Source organism: Ciconia boyciana, chromosome 11, assembly GCF_034638445.1.
Source record: "Ciconia boyciana chromosome 11, ASM3463844v1, whole genome shotgun sequence".
Taxonomy (NCBI): Eukaryota; Metazoa; Chordata; class Aves; order Ciconiiformes; family Ciconiidae; genus Ciconia; species Ciconia boyciana.
In genome coordinates, this window is record NC_132944.1 from 2,396,509 (window position 1) to 2,423,581 (window position 27,073).

At 39.2% G+C, this 27,073-nt stretch overlaps 1 protein-coding gene across 8 annotated transcripts in view; it reads right to left on the reverse strand.

Moving 5' to 3' along the window:
• Positions 1-27,073, reverse strand: part of SYN2 (synapsin II) — a 225,419-nt gene that overhangs the window by 34,407 nt on the left and 163,939 nt on the right. For all 8 annotated transcript variants that reach the window (XM_072876255.1, XM_072876254.1, XM_072876257.1 and 5 more), the window contains 4 exons: positions 16,071-16,133; positions 13,506-13,648; positions 8,185-8,259; positions 3,852-3,954 (listed from right to left, as the gene is read on the reverse strand). In XM_072876255.1, coding sequence (XP_072732356.1) covers positions 3,852-3,954; positions 8,185-8,259; positions 13,506-13,648; positions 16,071-16,133 — 384 coding nt within the window. The remainder of the gene's footprint in view (positions 1-3,851; positions 3,955-8,184; positions 8,260-13,505; positions 13,649-16,070; positions 16,134-27,073) is intronic.

A 27,073-nucleotide genomic window follows, 5' to 3' on the forward strand; every position in this document is an offset into this window, starting at 1 on the left:
CTTAAATGGCCACGAGGCTTTAAAATAAGAATAAGTTATTTAAAAACTCTCATCCTTTTAATCGAATATAAATAGAAGAGAAACTATTAGAGAAACTAAAACAGAAAAAAAATATGTTTACCCTTCTTGAAGAAGTGGGGCATGATGACTGGATCTAACATTAAGAACCAACACATTCTTACCTGCAATGTAAGTGTACCGTACTAAATCATAGATAAAGAATCACTTTATAGTGGTGTTTTTTAAGAATTGCGGCTAGAACATTAGATTCATGAGACACAATGCTGTACTGATTCTCTAATATCAGCCACTGGTACAATTTGTTGCTCCATGGTTTTGGGGAATAAAAGAAAGCAGAATGTTAAACCAAGGAATGACAAAATGACCATCACAAAGCAGTTGAATGGCTCCAACACTAAAATAATAAAATTACTGGTATAGGATAAAAAAGGAAAGGAAAGGACAATATGAAATTAATTAATAACCTTCCAGAAATAGTCATTAAAAACCTCATTTCCGTGTTACACTTTCTAACATTAGTTTAGAATGGATTTTTGTAAGCAGAGGAGTTGTTACATGTAATACTTAAACTCTGTGGGTATTTTAAAACTATTGTCTTGGATTATGCATGTCCTAAAGCTCTTGTTGAACACCTTTGTCAAAGCTTGTACTATGTACTAAGTACTTATTCCGGTAAAATGCTGCTCTCCCAGCCTTATCACAGGAAATCCCTCTGAAGTTAATTTCTGGCTAGAATGCTGAGTATATGAAGGATACTTTAGCAGAATTCTACCCTAATTCACATTCACTCGGAAGCTGGCTGAAATATATGTATGCTTTCCTGTCGGTGGTTACACTGCTGAATGTTCAAACTGAAAAATAGGAAGAACACATCTGCATACATTATTTCATACATTAGGAAGTTTCTATGTTTCTTGGCAGATCATCTCTGCAGAGTTAAAGTGTCAGTAATACAGAACATTCAGTTTTGTAGTAGGTGTGCCGGTCACCCTGAAAACACGAGAGCCTGGCTTTCCGCATGGGACTGCGACTGGAGTGTAAACCCGGTATTTACGGACTGATTGTCCTGCACAGCTACTGGTTCTTGATTGCAGCGTGTACGTGCTAGCTTTAATAACACGTTTATTTTCCCATGTTGAAAGTACACAAAAGGCAAAAATTTTTCCTATACTGCTGCAGACGGTCTTCTACTCTTCATTGTATCATAGAATTATAGTGCAGTAACTGTTAAAATTATAGTGTAATAACTGTTGATGTAAGCTGGCTTTTGAGTAGCAAATGATCGTAAGTTTTACAGATGTTCTCTTGGATGTGAACTTTGCAAACAATTCTACATTTCAATGTCTTATCCAGATTCTAAATATTCTTGCTGATGAGCATTACCATCTTCCAAACAATTCAGCTGATTCTGTAGAGCAGCAGGAATTATCACGCCTCCATCCACTCTTTCTTTTAATTGGAACATCTATTATGTACACTACTTAAAATGCTCTATAAACCCTGTTCCTGATGTATCCTGCCGTTCTCAGAATTCTGTTTGCTTAGAAGGATGACTGTATCTGCCATGGAAAATGAGGGGATTTGTTCAGAAGCAGGAACTGGGGTACTCTCTTGGTCCATGATATAATTTGCAGCGGCTATTTCAGTTTCAAAAACTGCTCCCTCTTCTTCTCCTACCCAACAGACCTCCCAGGCCTGATGCAGGAATTAGTTTTCGTCCCTGACTTCAGCGGAAGCTGATGATGCTTGCTGGCTTTGCTCAACATTTTGAAAAATTGTGCAATATCAAAAATGTGGGAAGAGGCGAGTTCAGTGAATGAAAGTGAAGTGCATTTAGTCTGACAGGAATTTGCTAACTGAGGAATGCCACAGAAGTGTCAACTGTTGAAATAAAGGAGACATCCTTCACTTCCATTGGAAGCAGAAAAGGTCCAACTATATTTGTACAGAAACAGCAGGATGAAAAGAAAGTAGAGAACAAAAGAGATTGGGAGTGTGGGTTGATGCCAATCATTTCTCAGACTAGCTTTAGCTACAGTGTATAAGAAACAACATTGTTTTATGTCTGAAACCTCTAGTTCTTACAAGAATATACTCGTTAGATGCAATCCCGCTCTAGTTTTCTATCTTTCTGCATGCAATCTTTCAGTTTGTAACTACTAGCTTATGAGGTAAGATAACTAAGATCTTGTGTCTTAAAATAATAATGACATTATTTTATCATTTAAATTGTGGGGTCAAAATTTATTGGATTAAAGCCAGACGAATCAGCATGAACCATCTCAAATGTAATGAATTTAGATAAACGGGTGTGTGTGGAAAATGCTGAGACCCATCCTCTGAGTACACAGTTAGGGGCTATGGGAACTGCAGAGCATCCTACAAAGCTTTAAATGGCGTATGGGAGGCGGCCACAGCCCAGCTGCCGGAGAGGAGCTTACTTGGGAGCAGAAATCAGTATCTTCCCAGTAAGCAGAAATGGCTGAGATATACCCGTGGCTACAGCCAAGCTGTGAAGTGGCACACGTGACAAATCTTACGTTCAGGAATTCCCTCTATATTGTATCACCACAAGTCAGAGTGGTCTGTTTTCAGAAAGAGGAAAATACTTTTTGTTCACTTTTTCAAATCTCAGCCAGATTTCACTGGGAGAAGCCTTACAGATTTAACAGGAACTTCGGGGTGCGGTGGAGGGGAGAGCCTGCACTATACGAAGCAGCAACCGGGGAGGCTTAGTGTGGAATCCTAAATTTTATGCCACGGTGAGTTTTGATACAGTAAGACACAATAAGTTGTGATTTGGCCAGGCAGACTAAGGAGACGGGATTTCTTGACATCTTCCTCAGCATCTCAGGAGGCAGTGATTAATTCTGTTTGTTTTGCTGAAGGTTTAATGCCGCAAGCTGCTCAGTCCTTTAAAGTGCTATTGATTGATTTGGAATTATTAGCAATTGCAATAGTGATAAATAAATTTGTGAAAAGTGAAGAGAAGAAAAAACATAGAGCTGTTTAACACCTTGACAAAACAAAGATTTTTACTTCTACAAAGCTTTTCTGTTATAAATGGATACAAGTAACTAGAGAGGGTCAATCCATAATGTCCAGAGTACTCTCACGGTCTAGAAAAAATACTCTTACTTTTGCTTTAGCAAATATCAACCTCTTTTGGAGTGGGGAGATTCTGAAGATCCTTGCCTATCTCCTGAATAAAATTCTAAGAACATGGAAGAGGCTGAAGAAATCCTGAATTGTGTGATAGGCAAGTGATGATATCTTGTTTTATGGCTTGACAAAGTTATATTTATCCGTAATAAACTTAAGGTAAGTGAGAAACTTAAACTTTTCAAAATTATCTACAGCAGAAACTTCTGATTCATGAGGAATCAGATCTTAAAGGTAACATTTAGGCTAGAAAAAAGTAAAGCTGTTTCCACTTCATTCTTAATTTCCCTTTCCATGTAAACGTATAATTTGGTTGGGGTTCCCTTGGGATAGTGCTATCTATAAACCTTCCAGGAAAAACTGGTAAGCCTGCTCAGGAAAGAAATCATAAGGGTTGGGAAAATGTGACATCCACATTTGGTTTTGTTTTGTACTTTGTGTACATTTCCTCAAACACTAAAAGACATTACCATATATATGGTTACATTTTCCAGCAAGTGTTGCCACTAACTTGGACATGTGGCTTTGTATTATGATTTAAAGGTTGCTCAAAAATACACAGCCTTTCCTGAAACACAAATAAGCCAATGCCCAACTATTACAAATGTTCCTTACTTGGGTGTTTGTAATATAGAAAAGCATATATCGAAAAGAGTAGGATTGCTTACCTCAAAAATATAATCTTTTCCATCCTTTCCATGTACGGCTTTAACAGCACAGATGTCCAAACCACCAAATATTTCAGAACAGGTGTCAACCCAAAGCTTGTACCTGTTTCATAAAGATAATTTTTTCTGTGAGTATCTCCTCAGGCTCTTGTTTTTCTATAGGCTTACCCTAATAATGTATTTTATATAACTTCTGCTCTAAATTCAGAATTTTCACCATATTGTCAGTTTTACTGACTTTGTATTTCTCAGAATAGTAGCTTAGAGATACTGGCCTGATTACCCTACCTTTCCCAGTAGAATCCAGGAAAGTTGTGGCTCTCTATCCTGACCTAGCGGTATGCTGGGTTCTGTCCCAGTTTATATTGGTCCAAACATGTGTCTGCTCTAAACTGTGAGTAACCTGAAGATAAGGTATGCTGAAACACAAATAGCATTTCGCCACACCCCAGCCTGCATTGCCAGTGCCCTCATGCTAGTACAGCTTGCTAGTTGTGGCTGTACTTTATGTGAGAACTCCGCAGAAGGAGGATTTATCATCTGACTGGTTTTTGTGGCTTCGGTGATGCCAAGAGGTTTTAGAAAGTAGGGAACAGGGCTTCTGTTTTCCTGTGAAATTCAAACCTGTGCATCTGTGCACAGATTCAAGTGTGACAATCCTCTTGCCTGTTATGCCTGGTAGGGTACGTAATTATGGATGGGTTTGATTCTTTTATCAGGAAAACTAGAATGAGAATCTCCGTCTTAAATTACGGGCCCAGCTGTATTCCAGAGTAGCAAGGATAGCTTTATATGTACATCGCTGAACAAGGCAAAATAAAAATCAAGGGAAAACAACCCTTAAGATGATGCAAGAGAAGCAGATGTATGACACTACGTACAAGCTATGTAGCGTGCACACAAGGATAATATCCTTCTTGTAGGGTTATAGACAACTACAGTAAAATTCAACAGAAATTTAAAGAATTCTGAGAAATCCTACAACTCCTAAAAAAGGCTAGTGTTTCATACAGTATTGAAGACAAGAACTCCTCCATTTCATTTCTAACCTCATGGTAAGAACTGCGGACCGAGGAATGGACAGTTTACCCCTTCTCCACGCAGTAATAGGATTTATTTTTCTTGCATGAAGAGCTTTATCCATCCTATGAATAGAGAGATTATCTGACTAACAAGGGAGTGAAGTGGGACTTACTAGAAAAGGAGTGAGGCAATTCCTGTGATCAAGTAGGGAACTGTTAGTGAAATCGCAGGGAGCCGTCGTGCTTTGCTGGGAGCGTTCGGAGGTGATGTAAGCTGGGGGTGTTTGCGCAGTGCAAGGACTGGCTCACAGGACACAAAACAGCATCGAGAGCTTTCCTTACCTAATAGCATAGCTGGGCACGGGCACCAGGAGGTGATGGTATGCTCTGGAAAGGTTCTATAGGCAGATATCACAGTTCCCCCAGTCGAAGGACATGTTTTGCTTAATCCCCCCTCGACCCCCAGTTTTAAAGCAGGCATTTATCGTAAACTTCTTTCTCCTTCATTGGCTAGTACTGGAGTATAAATGAGAGCAATTTCCTTTTACAGACCCTCTCCTGCTCTCTCCCGATCCAGCCTTTGAGCCCTGATGATAGATTGGCCACATCATAGTATTTTCCATTGCAAAAAAATTGATGTAATAAACATAGCATTTGACTTCACTGTAGGATCAAAGGAAACTCGTTGCTGGGCTGAGAGTCTTACTCATATATAAATATCTTCAGTAATAGCATCCTTTCCAAGTAAACTTATTAGGTCACATTCTTTATATTTTCTTGTATCAAGTCTGTTCCAGTGGAAAAAGTTTTTCTTTTAAGCAGAATACAAAGAAATTGATACAGCTCTTTGAAAAAAATCCTGATGGTAATATTTTAGCAATGAAAATAATTTTTTTCCTGCGAAAAACATGTTTTTTGTCCAAAATGAGAGGGTTTTTTGGATGCCTGACAATGTCAGCATCTGTAGATGCACTGACTGGACTGCTTGCATGCACTTGCTTATAAATAACTTTTTTTTTGGTGTAAAATACTAACGTGTATCTTAGAAAGTCATGAGGACAGCAAAACTTGTCTTTCACAGTAAATATCTGGCCTTTATATGAAAAAAAAAGACGACATTTTCTTTAAAATACCAAAACATCCATCAGCTCTATGAAAGCCTTTTTAATAGTCTATCTTCTGCCAACAAACACAGAGCTGGAAAAATACAGTTACATTTGGAAAGAGAGGTCTTGGACGGACTAGCCTGTAGCGTTTTAAACGCGAGGCTTGCACAGGGGGTTTGACAAGAGGTCACGGTTCTTCTTTTCCCAGAGCCACTACAGCGTGCAGCAGCCTTAGAACTGACAGCTGATAAAGGATTGTTCTTCAGGCGTCTGCGTGAAGCGGCGGGTGTGCCAGAGGAGGTGTGCCCAGCGGCCTCGGTGTCTGTTCTCCTGGTCCTATCTGGGCAGCAGCGCCTCTCGGAAACAGAGGGGTCAATCGCACGTGCGACACTGGCATGTCTTGCTCTCTGCCTTGTCATTGTCCCTCACTGTGCCACCTTCTTCTTTCTTCTCTAAATTTCTAGACTCAGATTTGTATTCAGCCAACAATGTCAACTCAGGCAGGGCTTTCAAACGCTTCTTCCTAAATCATGAGGCGTATTATAGATGACGTGCACATGCATCAGATTCGATTGCTTGTAGTATGCCGTTAAACTACTTCAACTCTTCAGAAAATTCCCATTTTCCCTTCTCTTCCTTGCTCTGCTTTGTGCTGTTCGGTGTGTAATCACACGAAAAGGGGGGCTATGTGATACACACCCCTTTCTGTTATGAGAAAACATCCACCTTTTCTCTGCCTTTGTCTTCATCAGCGTAAAAGAAGTTTTGTTTTCTTGGCTAGTGTTTTTTCATGGGAAAATACCTATTATCCTCTAATTATCTTGCATTCAAAAATGGAAGCAGAAGGAAAGCACACAGAGCATTTATAGTCAGGTAGCTAGGGAAGGTTAGCATTTCATACTCATTACCCATACTTGATAATTGTTTAGTTTTCCTTACGGCAAAACTGAAGTGCCTGTGTTTTTACAGAGGAATAGCTCATGGGCTGTAATTACCCACACTGAAGCACACTTTCTTTTCCCTCTCAGCGAAGGCATAACCTCACTTTCGAAAGGAAGGTGGGAGGGGAATGAGAAAGAGAAAATAATGTGGCTCCACTCCATCCCCAGCGGGGAGATCGGCGAGGACACAGTCTAGACAGGGGCTGGACAGCAGGGAGTTGTAATTCCCGGCTTATTTGTTTTCACCTTTCTCAGGGCAGGCAACGGTTCAGTTCCTGTGTCTCCCACAGCTCATAAGAGGGACCAAGTTGTAGGTTCCAGACTTTAAAAAGAAAAAAAAAAAAAAGACCAGAAAAAGACTACTGTTGAACTTTAAAACACCTTTTAAATTACACTTTTATTGTACAGAGTTTTTCAGCTTCCACTGGTAGCAGCCTTTGGAGAAGCTGAACAAAAGAAAATCCACAGCCATCAAAAAGCCTCACAGATTTCTTCTGCAGGGAAAAGAGGCCTCTATGTTGTGGAGGAACTTGGAGCAAATGGGCAGTATTGAGAGAAGGGTTCTGTCAACAGAAGACCTGAGCTTCAGAATGGCACTGCAAGGAGAATGGTCCTGACTGGATTGCAACAAGTACCCAGCATAAGGAGGGGAGAGAAAGAAAAGCACAGTAACCCCAAGTCCAGCGCTGGAGCAGTGACACGAGGGAAATAAGCTTCAGTGTATCCCAGCATCTGGTAAAAAGCCTCACAGTGCAGTTTAGTGGAAATTTCAAAAATGAAAAATAAGCAATTTAGCAGCATTGAAAGGAGAAAAGAGAAATACGATTTAAACAGGCAAAGTTAAGACCAGATTGCTTGGTTCTAATAGATGATGTAGGAGAAAAGTTTCAAACACTGTGGCATGGGCTAAGACTGTTAAGTAAAAGAGGGCAAATGAACCAGAGGAAATGATTGACAGGTTGAATCTGAAAAATGGAATTTTCCAAAGGGAATTCCAGTAGTTTTCTAGGTGCAGATATGGATGTAGGAACCCAAGGGTGCACAGAAGCACCTAAGGCTAGTATTTAGTTTGCGTAGTTAACTCTGAGAAAAGTCACATGCAAACTCTCGGCTCACGTTCTTTCACCTAATTCAAAGATTTTTTTCCAAAATGAGACATGCATTTACTGTGAATTGCATATCAACAATGTGATTTTTAAAAAATTAATTTAAAATAAAATTCCTTTTTTTTTTTTAATTACCTTTTACATGAGACTCAACTTACTTATCTGACATAGCAATTTGTTCCAACATTGCAGAGCCCGTGTTTGTCTTCCAGTTTCCGGATATGGAAGTTCTCCTGAAAGGGGGAAAATATTACAAAGACAGCCAGTGGTTTTATCTTTTCACTGTCTCTTAAATTACGCTGATTTTCACAGGAATACTATAGCAGTATTTACACCTTTTTCATATCTGGCAGCTTCTAACAGAACATCGAAAACGCAAAGAATTCTAACAGGCATCGCCATTGTCAGTAACACTCACTTCACCATAGGCATGTTATGAAGTATGACAGTGCTGTGAAACTTCTGTTCCCCATTTTCATTTAAGACTTTTTTTAAAAAACCCTACTACAATTAAGTGAAAGCGTGAGCAATAAGCTATTACCAGTTATAAATGGATTGAGTAGCCTGTAACATACTATTACTGCACGTCAAGAAACTGGAGCTTCGGCTCCTCGTTTCCAATCCATACCACTGCAGAGCTAGGTCCCAATACTTGAAAACCAAGATACCTATCTTTTTAACATCTCCAAAGTGATCTCAGATCTGGTTTAGAGCTGCATTTTGGTTTCTCCTCCAGTTTTCACTCTGTGCTAGTTTACTAATATGATCTAAACAGTTTATGTCAAGGCTTGAGTATACCATCTTTTATTTAATCTCTCAGGAAAAAAAATTTCATATAAAGTTTTTTTCTCCTCAGACCTTAGGACTGCTACCAGCGCTGAGAAGATTACTGTTTTCTGAAACCTAAATGCTGTACTGGGAATAGGCTAAGGATACAAATTATGAAGTGTTTCCAGTTAGTAAAATAATAGGAACATCTGTAATGTATTAAAAGTATATTAGGCAGCAGCTATAGTTTTCTCTCCATTTTTCTATTAACCTAATTACGAGGGTCAGTAGCAATTGTGGGGGAATGTTGACTTTTCTATGGGAGCCTCATAAAGTTAGCTGAATTTTAGACCATAAAGTTCTTCTAAGGTGCCATATTCTTTGTTGATGTGGGAGAAACGAGTGAGAGGGGAAGGTGCATGTTGAGTGCCACGTGTAAGGTAACTTTGCCCAGTAGTAAGGCTGTTTTGTAATTTCTGCTTCATTTTCAACTTCGTTACTACTCTACACACATATTCTGCATCAGAGAGAGAATACTTCTCACAAATCACAATTCAACTCTATTGCAGACTTCTCAAAGGCATTCATTAGCACGTACTATTTAAGGTGTCTTTTAGGAAGCAAGATGTGACCAAAACAGAAAAAAAAAAAAAGTCCTGAAGACTTTTAGGCAGTCTTTAGTTCAAGATCCTCAGCTGCACTGATAAAATCTCGGCACTACTGACTAGAGGAGAAAAGACGGTTTGCTTTAAGCCATGCTTTCACTCCACGCCGTGAAAGGTCCCCTGTTGAACCTGAAGCAGTCTCATGACTGGATGCTTGGCTGGCTGTAACGATGCTGTAGGGACCAGATGGGGACTGAGAGGAACGCTATGGGCACCCACCTAACCGGTGTAACCTCAATAGCTTGTGGGCTGGAGCCATCGATGCTAGGTCTGTCACACAGAAGAACTCCAAAACAACAGGGCTGTTCCGTTAGACCGTCTGATACAAAAGTACCCGACCAGACCACCTGGCACTTTAAACCTGAGATAGGATTTCTGTAATTCATATATGATTTCCTCTACTGAAATACGGAGGTTTCCCACCCTTCTTCGCTTCCGTTCTGATAATTGCTAAGGGTCTTTCACATCGTGACTTCCTCCCCTTTTACTAAATACTGAATAATAGAGAAAACAACTCCTAACACTTTAGAGTGCTTTACACTTAGGTTTAACATGTTTTCCCTTGATTTGGTTTTTGCAAAGAAGGAAGGACTGTTTTAAAATTGGGGGAAAAGGAATTATGACGAGTATAAACAATTCATAGTAACTTGAGCTTCCCCTTTTCAAACACCTTTCTGCTTTACGTAGTACCATTTAAAGGACGCAATCCAAATTGTCTGGACAGGGACTTGTCATCAGAAAAATCTGTAGAAATGTCTACCTACAATTCTTGTGTAGATAGCCTGCTTAGTGGTTTGGTCCTATCGCACTGTCTGTCTTTGGTTGATGTGCTCTACTTCGGTTTCGTTGACCTTTTGATCAAAGTACATTAAGTTATGGATTCAGAGTATTGCTTTTGGAGAGGAGATTTAGATGTAGTGTTTTTGTATTTCTGTTTTCCTTCATTGTGGGTGACCCTTTTAACTCTATTTCCTTGAAGTCAGATGAATTCTGTAATGGTATCAAGGGTAGTTAAGTATGCGTCACAAAACGTTTTGAGGAGCTGTGGTATTTAGAGGGATCCAGTGTTGCATTTTGGCTATAATCTCTACTGACAGATGATAAGCACCAGTGTTTGGTGAGTCATGGATCCACTTATACCACAATTTCCCACAGAATTATAAAACTGAAGCTCTTAATAACTCTCTTTAAACTACAAAAACAAATGTTCAGCTGGTATTTTTTGTGGTGGGTCTCTAAGTGCTCTGTTCCTGTGTCACAGAACAAAATGAGAACCAGCTGTAATATTCTACTGACATAACGTATATATATGCATATGAAGATTTTTTTCAGACATTGGGTAAATCTTCTCCTTTTCATGATGCTTTGTAACAATGGATCGGTATTTCATTTTCTTGTGCGATTTAACCGTATGAAAGAATCTAGAAAAAAAATGATTGCTAGGCTTTTAGCATTTGGATGAGCCCATAGTTTCTGCGTAGAAACTTAAAAATAAATAAAAGGTAGGAGGAACAGGCTGTCATTTTAACTTATTTTTGCTGTTCCTTAGGCCAACTTCTTCTGTGAAGAAGAAACATTTATGTTTGAAAATGATAAATTTACCATGGATGACTCCTCCAAAATTATTCTAGAGACTGAACAGCATTTAAATTTCACGTCAAAGAAAAAAAATGCAGGGCTCTCTCCTATGAAATGTAGTGGTCCAATTTCTACCCTAGGCAATGAACCATCACGTTACTAACACTGCATCTGACTGCCGGTATCTGTTGGTGTGTCGTAACCGTTAAGAGCTGGGCCTTATTCCTCAGGCTCTGCCACTGGGAGCTGTGAGACAGAGACAAATCAACTCCGTTTATTATAAACAACAGAGGAGGGGAGAGATGGGTAGCAGAACACAAGAAATCTGCCTGTCAAAGCACCAACAAGAGAGAAAAGTACTATCCTAGCCTCAAAGAGACAGAAGGAGTTGTATGAAGAGGTCTGAAAGAGAAAGAAGGCTGGCTGGCGACTGGACGTAGAGGGAGAACAAGGCTGTTGAATGGCACTGAGTAGAATAAAAGGGGCAAGGGAGAACCTGGGGCAATAAAAAAGGCTAGGCGTAAGGGGTAAGGACTAAGAGACAGAAAGGTAGAAGTGGTCTGGGGAAGTGGTGGGGCTGGACCAAGGTACGGTTTGGACAAATAGGAGAGAGGTGACCTTGGGGTGTAGGAGCATAGTGCTATTCGAAAAAGCAGGATGGATGTCTCCAGATATGGGGCTAAAGCCAGGAGAAGTCAACAGTCTGGAACACCCATGTAAGACGAACATGCAGAATTGGAATTAGCTTTCCTGGAGAAGCCAGGGGCTAAAAGCTGTATCATCCAGAAGCATTTGTTTATGATTCTTATTGCCTATAGGGAGAGGTGGGGTAGGCCCAACACACCTGAAATTCTGTAGGGAGCTTGAATTACAGATTTTCTCTCCTGCATCACTAAGAACACTGAAAATCACCAACAAAGGATTCCAGAAACCTCTCAGTCCTCGCAAGCTATTTGAGTGTTCTGCCTTGGTCACTGTGTACAACTCAAATTTCCAACACACTGTTTTTGCAAAATTTAGATAGTTCTGGGTTCAAAATAAAGCAGAAGGTTTGAGCGTCCATACTGCTGGATGGATCTCACCTATGGGAACCGTATTTCCACCCAGTTCTGTGTTGTGCTTTCTTGAGGCCCCTCAGATGTCCGGTGAGAGGCAGATGAACTACTGAGTTGTTCTTGAAAGGCCTAATCTTTGATGTTCTTTCTCAAATACCCCTTCAAGTCATATGTCAGGACAGGCCAGCAGTTCCTCATACAGTTTTGATCTTGTGACAGTAATGTCTTCGGGGAGAAGTCAAGAGCATGTGGCCTTCCAATACCAACCTAAGGAAATATATTTTGCCCCTTCCCCCGGCCCTGGGCAAAAGGTTTTACTTTCTCATAGAGCTTCTTGGCTGTTCCTAAACTACTTGATGCTTAATGCTAACTTTGCCTTTAATATTATAAAAGATTTTATGCATTTGTTTTAACCCAGCTCCAACTTTTTGCTTCTCTCAGTATTTATGGTATGCTTGGAGTTAAATTGTTTCTACTGATAAAGAACTTGACTTTACCTTACAAATGTCAACATACAAGAAATCTCTGATCCCTCCAATGTTACAGGAGTTCCTAGAGAAATATCTTTGCATGTGTATGTGGGTGTGCATATGTAAATGCATGTATGTATTTTTATCCATGTTTTGTTCTATTTTTCCTGTCTCAGAATTGTAAGCATGAGGGAACAAATATATGAGATGATCTAACTTGTCTTAAAAACATGAATGAAATGAGTGTATGTCAGATTACATTGCTTGAGAATTGAAATAGAGTAAAAATATGCATAAATACAGTTACCGTAGCTCAACTACTACATGATAACCTGTTTTGCTGCTCCAGCTTAACGTTGTCTCTGAAACTGAAACACTCTTTTAGCCTCTTGTATAGTCATGATCTTTAAACAAACACCTGGATTCTAAAATTAGAAGAGATTTTCATCCATATATGAGAAGGCTGTTGAAAGATTAGAATTTTTCTTACATGTGTTACCTTAGAAGGAGAATACTTTGTTCCACTAAAGTGTTACGGTTCAGGTTTGTGTGAATGAATGCCATCTAAATATCCTTAGAGGGAGAAAAAAAATTGACCCTAAGTTGGTGAAAAGATACAAAGGAATCTGATTTAACAAGTCCTCTACAAAAACAAACCCCCTTCCATTGCTCCTTTCTTTAAATGACAAAAGAAACAAAGGTTAGCAGGAAAACCACTCTGGCAGGCCCACCTGTTGTCTTATTCTCCTCCTCCCAGTCACAATCAACTTAAAAAAAAGTCTTGATAAATCTAGAAAGTTTGAAATGCTGTCCTTCCAGAGAGTATGACAATGGAGGCATGGAGTCACCACATCAGCTCAGAGACTCATCCAACAGTCTTAATCTTACTGGTGCTTATCAATTTTGAAACAAAAGGATGAAAGAAGATAAGTTTTTGGCTCACATGTATGCTTTGTAGTTACTGCCTATCTTTTGGATCCTGATGTCATATTTGGAGTCTATGAAGGGTTCGGTAGTGGCGTAGGTCTGAGTAAGTGCTACCACGCTGGCTATGTCCTGAAAATCGTAGTGGTTGTCTACCTTGATCTGCAGCCATCATACCACAAGTAAACAGCATATACAAAAGAAAAAAGAGCAATTAGGAATAAAATGTGCAATTCAGTTGCAAATGGCATTCATGGCATATGGTTTTTGACAGCATCAGGTTATACAAAAAAGTATTGGATGGTTTATCTGATTTCTAGATTCTGTAACATTCCTGCATTACAGTAGCTGTTTGTCTAGGCAAAACAGTACCTGTTCATCTGTAGAAAGCGGTTTGCAGACAGTGGAATTTTATTTTGCTTTTCAATTTTTTTTTTAAGTGGTGATTGTTCATTTTAGATCTGCAGGCTTTTGAATTTTTCAAGGTGTGATAATATGCAACACTCATTTACACAGAATTCTTGTTGATTCTGTAAATTGCTCGTGTAACTGAATGTATATGGAGCCCACCATGTACGATCACATCACGTATCTCCCGGGAGGGTGATACGATGAAGGGTCACGATATCCTGATGAGCGTGCATTCACATGGAGCACAGACAGTTAGCTCAAGACAGCAGAACCAGTTTTTCTCATTTTTCCCACTTCTCTGCAAGGAGTCAGGCTTTCTAGGAGTAGGATTTCCGAGTTGTGGAACACTGTGCTAAGACGGTGAATGGTACTACGCCCATCACCTCTAGCATCTTCAGATAAGAGGGAGATGGAAAAGTGGGGAATATTGATTTACGGGGAGAGGGAGAAGGAGACTTTAGAGGACAGATGGAGGACAGAGGCATTACTTTTGGACAGGGAGGGCACATCTCTATGGCTGACTTAAAGGAAGCTGGCTGACGTGGGGAGTAAAAGTGACTCAGAAGAGAAGTCTTAGGGCTAGTAGAAAATGGGAGGGAGAAACCGGAACTCAACACACTGACCCAAAGTACATTTCAGAATGGTGAGGAAAGGAGGCAGGGATTAGTATTTCTCATGTTATCTAACGTTAGGAGGGTTCGCAAGCCCAGCGTCTTGTTTGCTTCCACTGTCACCTGGCACTTAAAAGGGAACCTGTGGGTCAGGGTGCCCCAGCTGTGAGATGGGACTTGCACATTAAATGGGGTCTGGTGAAGCTAAAAGAAGTCATAAGGCCTAAGTATTTGCTCTCAACTCTCAGATGGAGAACAATACAGAGTAATTCGCCGTTTGAGAGCCACAAAACCAGACACAATGCCTGGTTTCAACTCGGTTTCTGAAAACTTAATAGCATATGCGAGTCTAATTAGGACCAATGGAAACACTACTCCTAGCCATGCCTTTAGGGCGGACTGGGGTGTGAGGAGAGCCTTTATGTGGATTCTGACAGTAAGCATTGCACTACAAAAGACTGGCATTTAATCTTTAAGGATTTAAAATATTTTATAGCTAAAAACCCCTAGATTTATTTCTAGACATTTGATGTGCTGAACATTTCTGTGCATTATTTCCCTTTTCAATAAACAAGAGGTAAATATTGAAAGTACAGTATAAACATTCTAATACTTCACATATGCAATCCACAGAAACTGCAGTTTAAGTAATTAGTGGTTAATTCTGCTCTCAATTACACTGGCTGCCAGATTTCCACTACCTTACTAAGTATGAAATAAAGCAAAACAGTCATAGGCAAAAGAACATAACATACAGTACAACTTGCATAATTACTGAATAAAATACAATTAAATCAATTTTCTATTTCTATTGCTAGTGGCAAATACTGTGTTCATGGCGCTTTTGTAGATTCAAGATGATAAATGTAACTATTCTCTGATGATTTGTTTTAAAATCTAAAGCACTTAAAGCACTGAAGTGTTTTCAGTGAGAGAAAGTGGTTAATCTGTAGTGACTAGAAATTTTCACTGGTATCAATGAAAGTGGGATTTAAATCATATCCCGTTGAACCGTCATTGTGAGATAAGTGATATCAAAACAACTGTACTCACCACTGAAATGCAATTACTTTGGAGAAAGAAAGCAGCAGTTACACGGTGGTACAAAACAATCACAGAGAATACATTAAGACAGGAAATGAAGAAAAGTTCAGGATCAAGCTGCAACTAATAAAGAACCAAGGCAAACCCTTCCTATATTCCCAGGTCCAAAAAGGTGGATTGTGCAAACAGACCTTGACTCTTAAATAGTTTCACTGCGGTCAACTAAATTAATAAATAAGGTTCTGCTTCAAGAAAGCACCTCGGCACGTTTCAAAGAATGTCCTCTATAAGGCAACGCATAAACGGAAAAGGCATCCATGTGAAAATATATTATGCCTTTTAATATTTTCCTAAAGAGAGGTGCTTTCTTGAATGATATACAGGCAGGAATTTGCAAGGGGAGGGATCTGAGACAGAATTTGGACAGTGAAAAGTAAAATATCCAGGAAACGAAAGAACATGCATATTATCTTAGACAAAGACCCGGCCTCCTAGCATGCAGTAAGTAGCATCTGCACCTTTCCCATGCCTGAATGAGCATGTCCGATCTTCACAACAACAGGGAATGTTGGCATTGTTAGCTAAGGGGAGAACAAAACAGACACGTTAGAGAGAGCAACCGGGAGTTAAATGATTAAGCTACATCGCTTATGAAATTTATTTGAACATGACCATAATGCAGCCAAAGCTGTTCTTGCCGTGTGGTTATTGGAACATGTTATTCATCTGTGTAAGACTCTGTGTTCTGATGACTTACCATGTATGCTTTCGGAGTGCTATGTTATTCCCAACACATACAAGTAGCGTACTTCCAGCTTAATTTTTTTGTTTGTCTTTCTTTTGACTGTACTTTTTAAACTGAATTTCTGCTATTTCCTATTTTATGTTTTGCTCCTGTGTTTTCTGACCCATAAACTCACACTCTCCAAGGCTATAATCATTAATGATGTCAAATTAATCACCTTTTTCCTTTTCCCCTTGATTTCCATTATTTGCAAGGCTGTAAATTCTTTTTGTAACCACTTATGAAAGCAGTGATGTCTAATTCACCAAAAAAACTTTCTTTAAAGGCAGATCCAAGTTCTCTAGGGAACGCTCCAGCTTCTGCATAGAATGCAAGTAATAATTCAGTCATTGATTAGGAAATTAAATATGCAAAGGCATATTAATACACTTTATTCAATCAAATGATAATGGTTCTGTCTCTCAGAAAGTTCTGTGAATAACCAGGTTTTTTTCCATCATTCATTTGAAGAAGTTTTAGATCTCCCAGTCATGGGTACAGCTGCCACTTCTTCCTGTTTTTCTTCCACCTAAAATGTACCTATATTGAACCTCTATCAACCAAGCGTAAATACGAATACTTAGTAGAACAGGATTATAACTAGAAATAAAAAACTGAACGCCCTCGACATGTAATTAAACCGGGCAGCAGTGGGCAGCAGCAGGACAGTAAGTGCTACGGGGTCTGAAGCCTTCATTTAGTACCAAATTTTAACAGAGTAAATAAAATCAAAGGCAAAGCTGATGCTTTAGAAAATAAACTAAGAGTTCTTAGAGATTTTGTGAGACATTTATTTTCCAGATACTTACAAAGGATTGTCAAGAGGTTAAATGGAGTTCACACATCTCCCTGGGCTTTGCACAACATTGCACAGAAACACACAAACACAAACAGATATGTACATGGAAAATGTCATGGGATTGTCAAGATTGACATTAAGATCAAGAGATAAAGAACAGGAAGGTCACTTGGCTTTTGGTAACATCCAAGCCTATTTGTAGGGTTATAGAGCTCATTAAAATTCACACACGCTTCTCCTATATGTTCAACATTTATTTTCAATATGCTTTTAAGGATGCCTGCTTTAAAAATACTTTAACTGAAAGCCAAGCCTGCAGAAGAACAAGGGGGCATTCACTGCAAGGTGCACATTCTGTACTATTTACTGTCAGATTCCCAGCACAATACATGAATCTCTTTCTTTTTTTTTTTAATGGACTTTCCTAAAACGCATACCGATGCAATATTGTTTTGTTCTGACTTCTTTTTTTAAAACATATAAAGGACATCTAAGCAAACAAAACCAAGTTGGTTGTTTTTTGACAGAATCTCCATTTCTGCTCTGCCTGATCAGAAGAAAAAGGAGTCGGCTTTGGATCTACTCCTTTAACATGACGGAGTTTTCAAAGCCTGATGAAGCTACAGGGTCCTACAGTTGCCATCTGTGCAACACAGGCCATGGCAGTTTTTCACTGATCTCTGCGTCAAACCCAAAGCTATGTCTTTTCAGGAGAAAACCAAATTTGATTTACAGACTTGCAGTTATGAAAAATTTACTGCAATCCTAGTTAAATTATTCCATTAGTCAAGTAAAGATGTCATAAAAGATGTCACAAATCCCAAACATAGCCCCATACCAGCCACTATAAAGAAAATTAACTCGATCTCAGCTGAAACCAGGACAATACGTATCTTCTGCCAGGGCATCCTCGAGATTTGCCATCAAGGATTAGGGCCACAGGCAAGCAGAGCATCCTGCAACCCACCTCGCAGTGCTTTGTGTTCTGCGCGTAACTGGGGCCGCCACATTTCAGTGCCTGTGTAAAGGCGACTTGTATTTTTTGCAGAACTTCTGGGTACTTGGACTAACATTGTAGGAATCGATAACGATGAATACTTTGAAAGTCTTTTATTTCACTCTTCTTTAGGAACCATTTCAAGAGTTGGTCTTTAAATCCAAAATACATTGAATTGCTTTTTACAGATCTGTTTCAAACTAACCAATTTAAGTTAAGCCACGTAAGCATGAAAAAAATGATTAGTTTCAAAATAGTCAAAAGCACTTGCAAAAGCATTATACAGTAAAGGTCACCTATACTGCAATTTAAAAATAAATTTCTTGCTAAACTGTAGGAATGCAAAGTCCTGTACAGTCAACATCTGGTCACTTATTTATTGCTTTCACATTTTAAAACCAGTTACTTTTTTTAAAAAAAATTTTTCTGGGGAGGAGGGGGAACAAATCATTGCCTGACTCAAGATTCAGAAGGGCAGCACCACGTTTTTACGATTGAACTATAAACCACTGAACTGGCGTTCGTAATGGAAATGCTGGCAGACCTCTAACTATAGCAATACAAATGGCACTCCTGTAATTAAGAGGAGCACGTCTCTTCCCATGATTCCAAAGCTGTGGAATCCTCTGCGGGCCGCAGGAACAAACACTAACTCAAATAAAAAAAAAACCAAACCCAGCTCTGCTTTCTCCCTCAGAAAAATGCACTAACATCATTTAAGGCAATAGAGTTCATTTTGCTCTGGAGTCCGATATCAAGATTTCATGTGGTATACCACATCCCAGCACAGCCAAAGAGAAGAGGTGGCTGCAGCGGAAAAAGGCGCTGAATACTGCATTTCAAACATCAGGCAGAAGAAACCAGGTAGCACAGAAGGCAGACAAATATTACGCTATCCCAGCACTTCCCTTGTCTGTATCTATCACTGTGACAGGCCCATGAATCCAGGGCTGACCAAGTTGTAGCTATTTGGGGTTTTGAACAGCATTTCCTTTATTCCTGCTCTTACTTTAATTACCAGACTTTTCCCTTCGTAGACGGGGACTAGACATGTGCCACCACGCAGTCACTTCCCTGCCTCTAACTGGTTTTCCGTTGTGCGCGGTATCGTTCTGTCAAGCCGTAACAAGACCTGAAACTGCTTACTGAAATGGCAGAAAACGTGATCTGAGTCCTCCCCCCACCTCTTCCCAGTCTGCTCTTCTATGTTACATTCTGTCTTAACAGAACAGGCAGTCTCAAGGCTTTTCATACGTTTGGGTAAACGTTATGTACGATACAACTGTGACAGTAATACCAAAAACTTACCCGCTCCATGGGCTTCCTTTTAATTTACGTTATAGTTACTCGGTAGAGAGATACCTTGAAGGAAGATCTAGCACGTATCAATGGATCCACTTTAAATAGAGCTGATACAACTAGGACTCATTGCATGGTTTCTTTGAAATGTATTGTTGGGTGGGGAAAGGCCATTTTACAAAAATATTGCTCATTTTTCAAAGGTTTTCTTAAATTCAGAAAAGTATAAATTCTACAGTGACAATTAAAAACTGAGGGGAAAAAAAATCAGAAAAGACCGACAACAGAAATTACATTACGAAATCTGGCAAGTTCATATGTATGAGAGATGGAAATGGACTACACTACATGAACCCTTGCACATACATATAATATACATGAAATACATCTGAATATTTAAAAAAAATAAATTAGGATAAACAGGGCTTCGAATATAACTTAAATAACAATGCAATAAACTATAATTATTAATTAGAGAGAAAACAATACATGTCCAGCATGCAATACAATTTTCCATGGTTATATATGAATATGGTTGGATTGGTAATAAATATTAGTAGCAGCTGGAAGAACTGTCACGGCTCTTTGTAGGAACTCGTATGCAAAACAGTTGAGATACTTTACTGATATTTGCTAACACGATACCATTAATAATGTCACTGAGTATTAAAATGTTTTACCAGCTCCTAAAAGCTACAAAGATGGATTCAGTCTACACACTTTCATTTCTGTGGTTTTAACTCCTTACACTGTTATTTTAAATAAATGTGAAGTCTCCGTTCAACGGAACCGTAACTTAGAATAAGTTGCACGGCTCACTTCCATGACTAGGACTAGGTACTACTAGTAGTAGGTACTACTTTGATCTGTGAACTTGAAGACGTGTTCCCTAGGAGAGCAAACAGGAGATTAGGTTTTGCAGATAAAAGGCAGCAGTAAAAAATCTTTTGAAGCAGAACCCTTTTAAAATCAGGGTAACAGAAGTCTAGATTCCTGAGTTTCAAACTCAGAAATATTTAGCATGGAAGCGGCTTTACTGAAATGACATGTTTTAATGGTTTCTGTTGTATGCTAATAGCATGAATTAAATTTACATCCTTAAAGACCAGACAAATCTAATGGTTGTTACCACAGGGCACCTTCAAACTGGGAGTTCATTCACGTTTGACGTGAGCCTTAACGAGTACAGCAGTAACGCCTGAACACCTCTTGGCAGACTGGGCACTTGTCTAAGCCTGAGAAGTCTAACCCTGTCTTGGTTAACTGCACTGCGGAAGGGTTCAAGGACAGAGGAGAACGAGGGGTTAAATATTAGAAGTTTTTAAATCTGTTATGGAAATACAACAGTATATATGGGTTTAAAATGTGACTGTAATATCCTGTCTGAAAAATCTTCATGTTTTTAATAACATGGCTATCTTTTCCCTACCCAAATCACTATATATTAGTATTTTTCATTCAAGAGATGATTTGCATGCCACTTAACTCTTTACAACCACTTTTTTTTTACATAACTACCATTTATTTTATTATTTTCAAGGCAGTCCAGTTGAAAATAATTCTTTTAACGGTGTTGTATGAATGTCACTAAATATGATTCTGTAACAGGCCTAATACGGTTTTTTAGATGAACACATTTGAAGTTAATTGGTCTAGTCCTCACAGGAGCGACTTTTCTAAAATGAGTGGATTTGATTTTTCAGCCATATACTTGCAACGGGAATACAGCAGCTGGCAAACTGGCTCAAACTTGAGCTTCACCGGTAGACCTTCTAAATGCCGTGAGATCTGGACTCTGCAATCTCCATAGGTAAACTGGAGGCCAATGTACCAGGCTCATACTTTCAAACCACCTGCAGCAACTGTAATATTCTTTAAGTCTTTTAAATTACTGATAATAATATAGACAGCAACCCCTCAATGTCTCCACAGTCGTGGATTTGCCATTCATTTGTCACCAGATCTGTTCATGTTAGTTCGATAAGAGCAGAGACAGTACAGTAGGAACTCATGACACACATTATTTCTCCAATTTTCCATTTGCTCTTTTTGTTTCCCATACTACTGACAGGCAACTAGCAAAGTAATTACAGTTGCAATGAAACTATTTCGATTTACGAATAGACAAGGGACTATCTCAGACAGGAGTTGTACTGATGGAATTACTCAATCCGGGGAGAAGTTTGACCCAATATTCTGAAGTTGCTGAATAAACACTAATTAAGGCAAGCGCGCATTCACAGCAAATCATTTTGGAATATAGCACCGAAGCATGCTTCTCATGTCACCAAGTCTCTCGGAATCCGGGCACGACGTCTGTTGGGTTAGCTAGCTTGAGAGCACAAAGCTTTTTGAAACTGCTGGTGTGGGGGGCAATAAGTTACCAAATCACCCTCATTAAGGCTTGAAATGCTTTGGATTTTTACTCTTCTGTTGCTGTAACTTCATCAAACTTTCCTTTTCCGTGTTGCTAGAATGATTTGCAAATTGGATTCAAACACAAATTAGGTTCGACGATTCATTAGTTACTGGTCAGAACCTATTTTAAATGCCTGAAATCTGCAAATTAATACTGTACTGCTCTTCTGAAATGTCAAGATATTTTCAATATGTTGCATATGTTGTTTTCATAAAAGAGTTAGGGATGGCCTAACTTCTGTTCTGATCCCACATATTAATAATTACACTGAATGAACAGGGAAATGTGGAAAATTCAATCAAAACCACTGCAATTACTGATCTTTGCTTTTCCTAGAAGGTAAGAAAAATTTGCCAAATTAAAACAGTTAAAAAAGACACTGATCAAATGATATAGGTGCTCAAAAAGAGCAAGCAAGTACTGTGAGAACTGCTGTTGACACCTCAGATAACCCCTCCAAACATGGGTTCCAGAAGCCTTCATGAACACAAAAAGGTTTGAAAGCTCCTGACCTCTGATCTGGAGATGCACAGTAGTAAATAGCTAAACTGGCTGTGCTCAGAACATATTTCAGTTTCAAAACTAAGCATGCCCTGTCAGCCAAAAATTAAGAAAAACCAGGTGAAGATAAAACATACAGTTTTCCCCTTCCTCTTCTCTTGAAAAGTGGTAGAGGATTTTTTTCTTGTTGAGAAAAGGAAGGAACCCATATTCTTCTGGAAGACTTCATTTGTTATCCAAATGTAGAGTGTTTGTAAAAGTATTCATTAGCATCATTCAAAGCACGCGGGTATATCCATTGAGGCTGCAATATATGGCAGGCCAACTGCGACCAAGCCTAGGATGGCCGTTGTGTTGAGATCACCATTTTGGAACTGCCACGTAGTATGTGCAGAAGAATGAAGAAGATACAGCTGGGCATGAATTTTTTTAAAAAAACCAAACCAACAAACACCCCAAACCAATGAACAATACAAAAACTGCTCTGTGGAAAGGAAGGTATTGAAATAGGTGCTACAACTCTGACCTCTGAGCCGGTAATGAACAAAATTATAAAGCTCATGAATACTTATCTGCTAACGTTGTGCTCCTGAAGAACCGCACTATTTTTACACTACGCTGCTACCTGTATTTTCAATGCACTTTAATGAAAAATAAAAAGTAGAAACAGCAGTCTGCCTTAGTATTTCTTACTAAGAAGTACTTAATACTTCTCTCCTTCCTGAATTCTTCGCTATGATTTCCTTCAAACTGAAACTTGTGTACTGTGCATGCAGTTCCAGTGCAGCAGCAGCAGGGAAAAAAAAAATCCTGTTACTTGAACATATCAGCAAGAGTCGCGTCCCATTGCCTTCCAGTGAACCTGACAAAATAAACTTAACTTGTGTTTTACAAAGAAACAAAACTCACATTGTAACTAGAGGCAGCTGGCAGCACCATGAGTCTGGTGAACGTAGGTTCACTCTGTAGGATTTGTGTAGCGTGCAGAGATTTGACATCCCCTTCTCACAGACATATTTCTGCCTTGTCAGTTTATTCTTTTCTAAACTTGAGCCAAACCTAAGGCTCTTGGTCAGAAGTCTTACTTAATTATTTTTTTCCCTGAATGGAGTCTAAGTGAGTTGCAGGATGTGACATAGTTTTACCACGATAATTTTTGAAGGAATTGTCTGATTAAACATCAACTTGGAAATCACAGAACTGTATACACCCGGTCCCGTTCGGTCCAGTGACTAAAATGCCCCCCGTCCCCGTTTAGATACGCCACGAAACCTGTTGGTTATTGGCACTGTAGGACATTTTTATAGATGGCAACACAGCCCAGAGATCTCCATATAAAAACACCATGAGTAGTCACTAAAAATACTTCCATTTTTTATTTTATCTAGCTATGAAGCCCATATACTCTTAACTAGGTTCAAGTTTGAAAATGAAATGCCGGTTGCTAAACCATTATAGGTATTTCAGTTGTTTAATTTCTGACCAGTGTACTCAAGAGACTATAATTTCATGCATGCAAGTTATCCGATAACAATAAAGCTGACTTACAACTAGAAACACTTCAAATTAGATGAGCATGAAAAGGTAAAAAGCCAGTTACTTTCATGATTCTCTTGTTGACGTCATAATAGCAAGGCTACTTAGTGTCATTGCTTGTAAACATTTCATCTCCATCAGTGTTTTAAATTGAAGATTCTTTGTACTATGGGCTTACACAGATAACTATCATTTTATTGTACTAACCTTTAGGATCTGGCCACCTAAGGATTTCATAAATCTGCTTATCATGCTTTTTACTGCAGAAAGAAGTATTCTAGTTTGATATACTTACCAATACCCGCAGGCACCATTATCACCTTCTGTCCTCTGAAGTGAAGGTTATTTAGTTAACCAGCAGAAGACTACATGGTTAACCAGCACATTCTTCATCTGTATCACTGTTTGTATTTTTCCAAAGGCAACGGAAATAATACCTATCCTTTCCTATTTCAGAAGTTTTCTGGACTTTATAAGTCTGGTTTACTAGAGTGTCATCCTGTGATTTCTTCACTGTAAGTCTATTAATGTGAAATAAATCCTTAAATTGCAGAAGAACTTAAAACCTTTCAGCTTTCAAACTTTAAACCTTTAAAACTTTAATGTATGAAGCTTAAAATTTAAGTATTTTTGAACAATGCTTAGAGTAATATAACATAAGCTATTTCACTTCCAAGAGATATAATTTGAATTCTTGTAAATTTACTTTGAATTCTTCTAACTAAGGTATAATGTAAAATATAATCAAAGCTGTATATAAAAGTAAAACTAGGCATAGATCATCTGCTAAAAAAAAAAAAGAAGAAAAAACCCAGTGTTCTGCTGGCAACAATGCAGAGAACAGAGTTTTCTGAAGGTGGTATTCACCCTGGCTTTCATGTCCTCGTGGTCGAGTTGACTAGAAAAGCCACAATGGGAAAAAAAAGAGGGGGGAAAAATAGTAGCCACAAAAACCCCCAGATGTTGCATAAACATGACTTACCTCAGGTCCAGTGTTTAAATATTTATCTTTCCAATAATCCCCAAGCAAAGTTCATTTAACCACTCTAGTTCCGTGTAATTTATTTGTGGAATATGCATCAGACTAAATCTAATTTTGCTCTGCTTACTTTGGAGAAAGGAAATTAAAAGTGAAATAACGAAGGTGGCCTTTTATTCATTTCTTCTTTCCCAGAAACAGGCAGGAAGAGTCCTAAATCAATAAACAAGCTGAAGATGTACTTTCTCTGCTCTGTTTGGTTTTAAGAAAACACAATCGCAAGATAAAGTCAGGGCTCGGCCTTGCAGAAGCTCTCGACACCAGCAGGGGTAGCTCAACATATTCCTCTCTTCATTCAGAAAAGCAGAAACATCTTGCTTAAAACAGCTCTTACTCTCAGCCACCAAAGAACAACTCAGAGATGCCGAGCCTGATTTTCCGCTGCCTTGTACCTTGACAGAAAAAACTAGGTGTAAAGTTCTATCTGTAAGGAGTAACGTTTTATAGCCCCTAGCACAAGTGGCAAGCCAAAGGAGAGTCTGGTATGCTTTCTATATCTTTTTCAAAAGAGGGGCATTAAAGAAATCTAAAAGCGCAAGTGGATGAAAAGAGTAGAGCTTTAATTTGATTAGTGTGCCAGGTAACCAAAGAGAGGCCAATGCGCCTTAATTGAGATTTCTTTATTCAAAACAGAGGGTTAAAAAGGCTTATAACTAAGGAAGTGCAATACAGATTGGTCCCAGGGAAACGCTGGGCCACCCCAACTCCCACTGAAAGTAATGGGAGTTGGTGCCAAAGGGGGTGCTCGCAGCACCCCTTGGAGGCAGTTCCTCCGCTCGCCATTACCGCCGCCTCATAAGATGGGATCTTAAACCAATTCTCCTGGTGCTCACTGAAATCAACACAAGTTTTGACATGATCTTAGCGTATACAGTGACACTACCACGTAAATCTGAACCAGGAAATCCATCTAAAATACCTTTGTCCCCACAACTGGTTTTCAGTGAAAAAAGAGTAGTTATCCAAATCAGGACAGAAGTGACCTGATGGTGGAAGAATCTTCTATTTTCACTACCTGTACGGCATGAAAACAGAAATTGTCATTAACAAGGAAAACATGAAGTATAACGGCAGCGAATCAAAAAGAGCAGTTCCCACAGATCTCTAGCAGAAATTCTGGAGAAGACAAAATCATTGCAGAGGCAAATTATATTTTGATTCTGGCATGCCAGCATTTCATTCCACTCCAATCATTCTACCAACTATTTAGCAAACTGCTGCCTCTAAAACCAAGTAACATTTTGTCACCTTATAAAAAAAATTACCCAAATTGCTGTGACTATAAACTGTATGGGGTTTTTCTACTGTGGTATTTAGGAAGTGACAGCTAAAAATACCCTCCCTTTTGAAGCAGGCTATAGTACATATGGAGGCACTGGGATTGAAAATCCGTGAAAGCTCATCTGTTTTGCTAAATACTATTCTAATTTTGCATTTGCTACATGATTGTACCGTTTTTGTACAGGATGTGTACTGCGACTATATCAGTTGAACTGAAAGTCGTTTTTAAGTGAAAATAAATGCAATGGCAAATGAGAACTAGGGAGAAAAGAGCTTGAGCAAAGCATCAAGAAGGCAACAAACTATTGCTGTGGAGAACCCTGCCTGCTATCAGTCAAAAATAAGATTCATTTGCCACAATGGAGAGAGAGTAAGATCGATGTAGATTAAAAATCAGACTCTGCAGACTGCCAGAAGCTAACGTACAGAGCAGGCAGCCCAACCAAAAGACACTGTGTAGATTCAAACTGCTTGACAGCTGGGAGGGACAGCAAGGTGTCCCCATTATAATTAAAATGCCTTTGAAAAAGCTGTATGGACAATCCCTATGCAACACAGTTCAGCGCTCCTTGCCATAGCCTGAAGTATCCCACTCAAGCCTGCTGCAGAAATACTCGTGATCAGTACCCAGGAATCTCCCAACTGAGTGCAGAGTGCTGCCTCTCATGAAAAATGAAATACAGAGGGGAGAGAGCAGCGCCAACACACCAGTACGGGTCAGGCAAAGGTGTAATCAGGCAGGATAATCCGCTCTTGGCGGATTATCCTGCAGACCTGCGATGCTGCGGAGGGCTGAGAGGTGAGAGGAGAGAGCAGACAGTGAGGAAGGGCGGGAGGAAGCGTGGAGCAGAGGTGCTGTGGCAGCG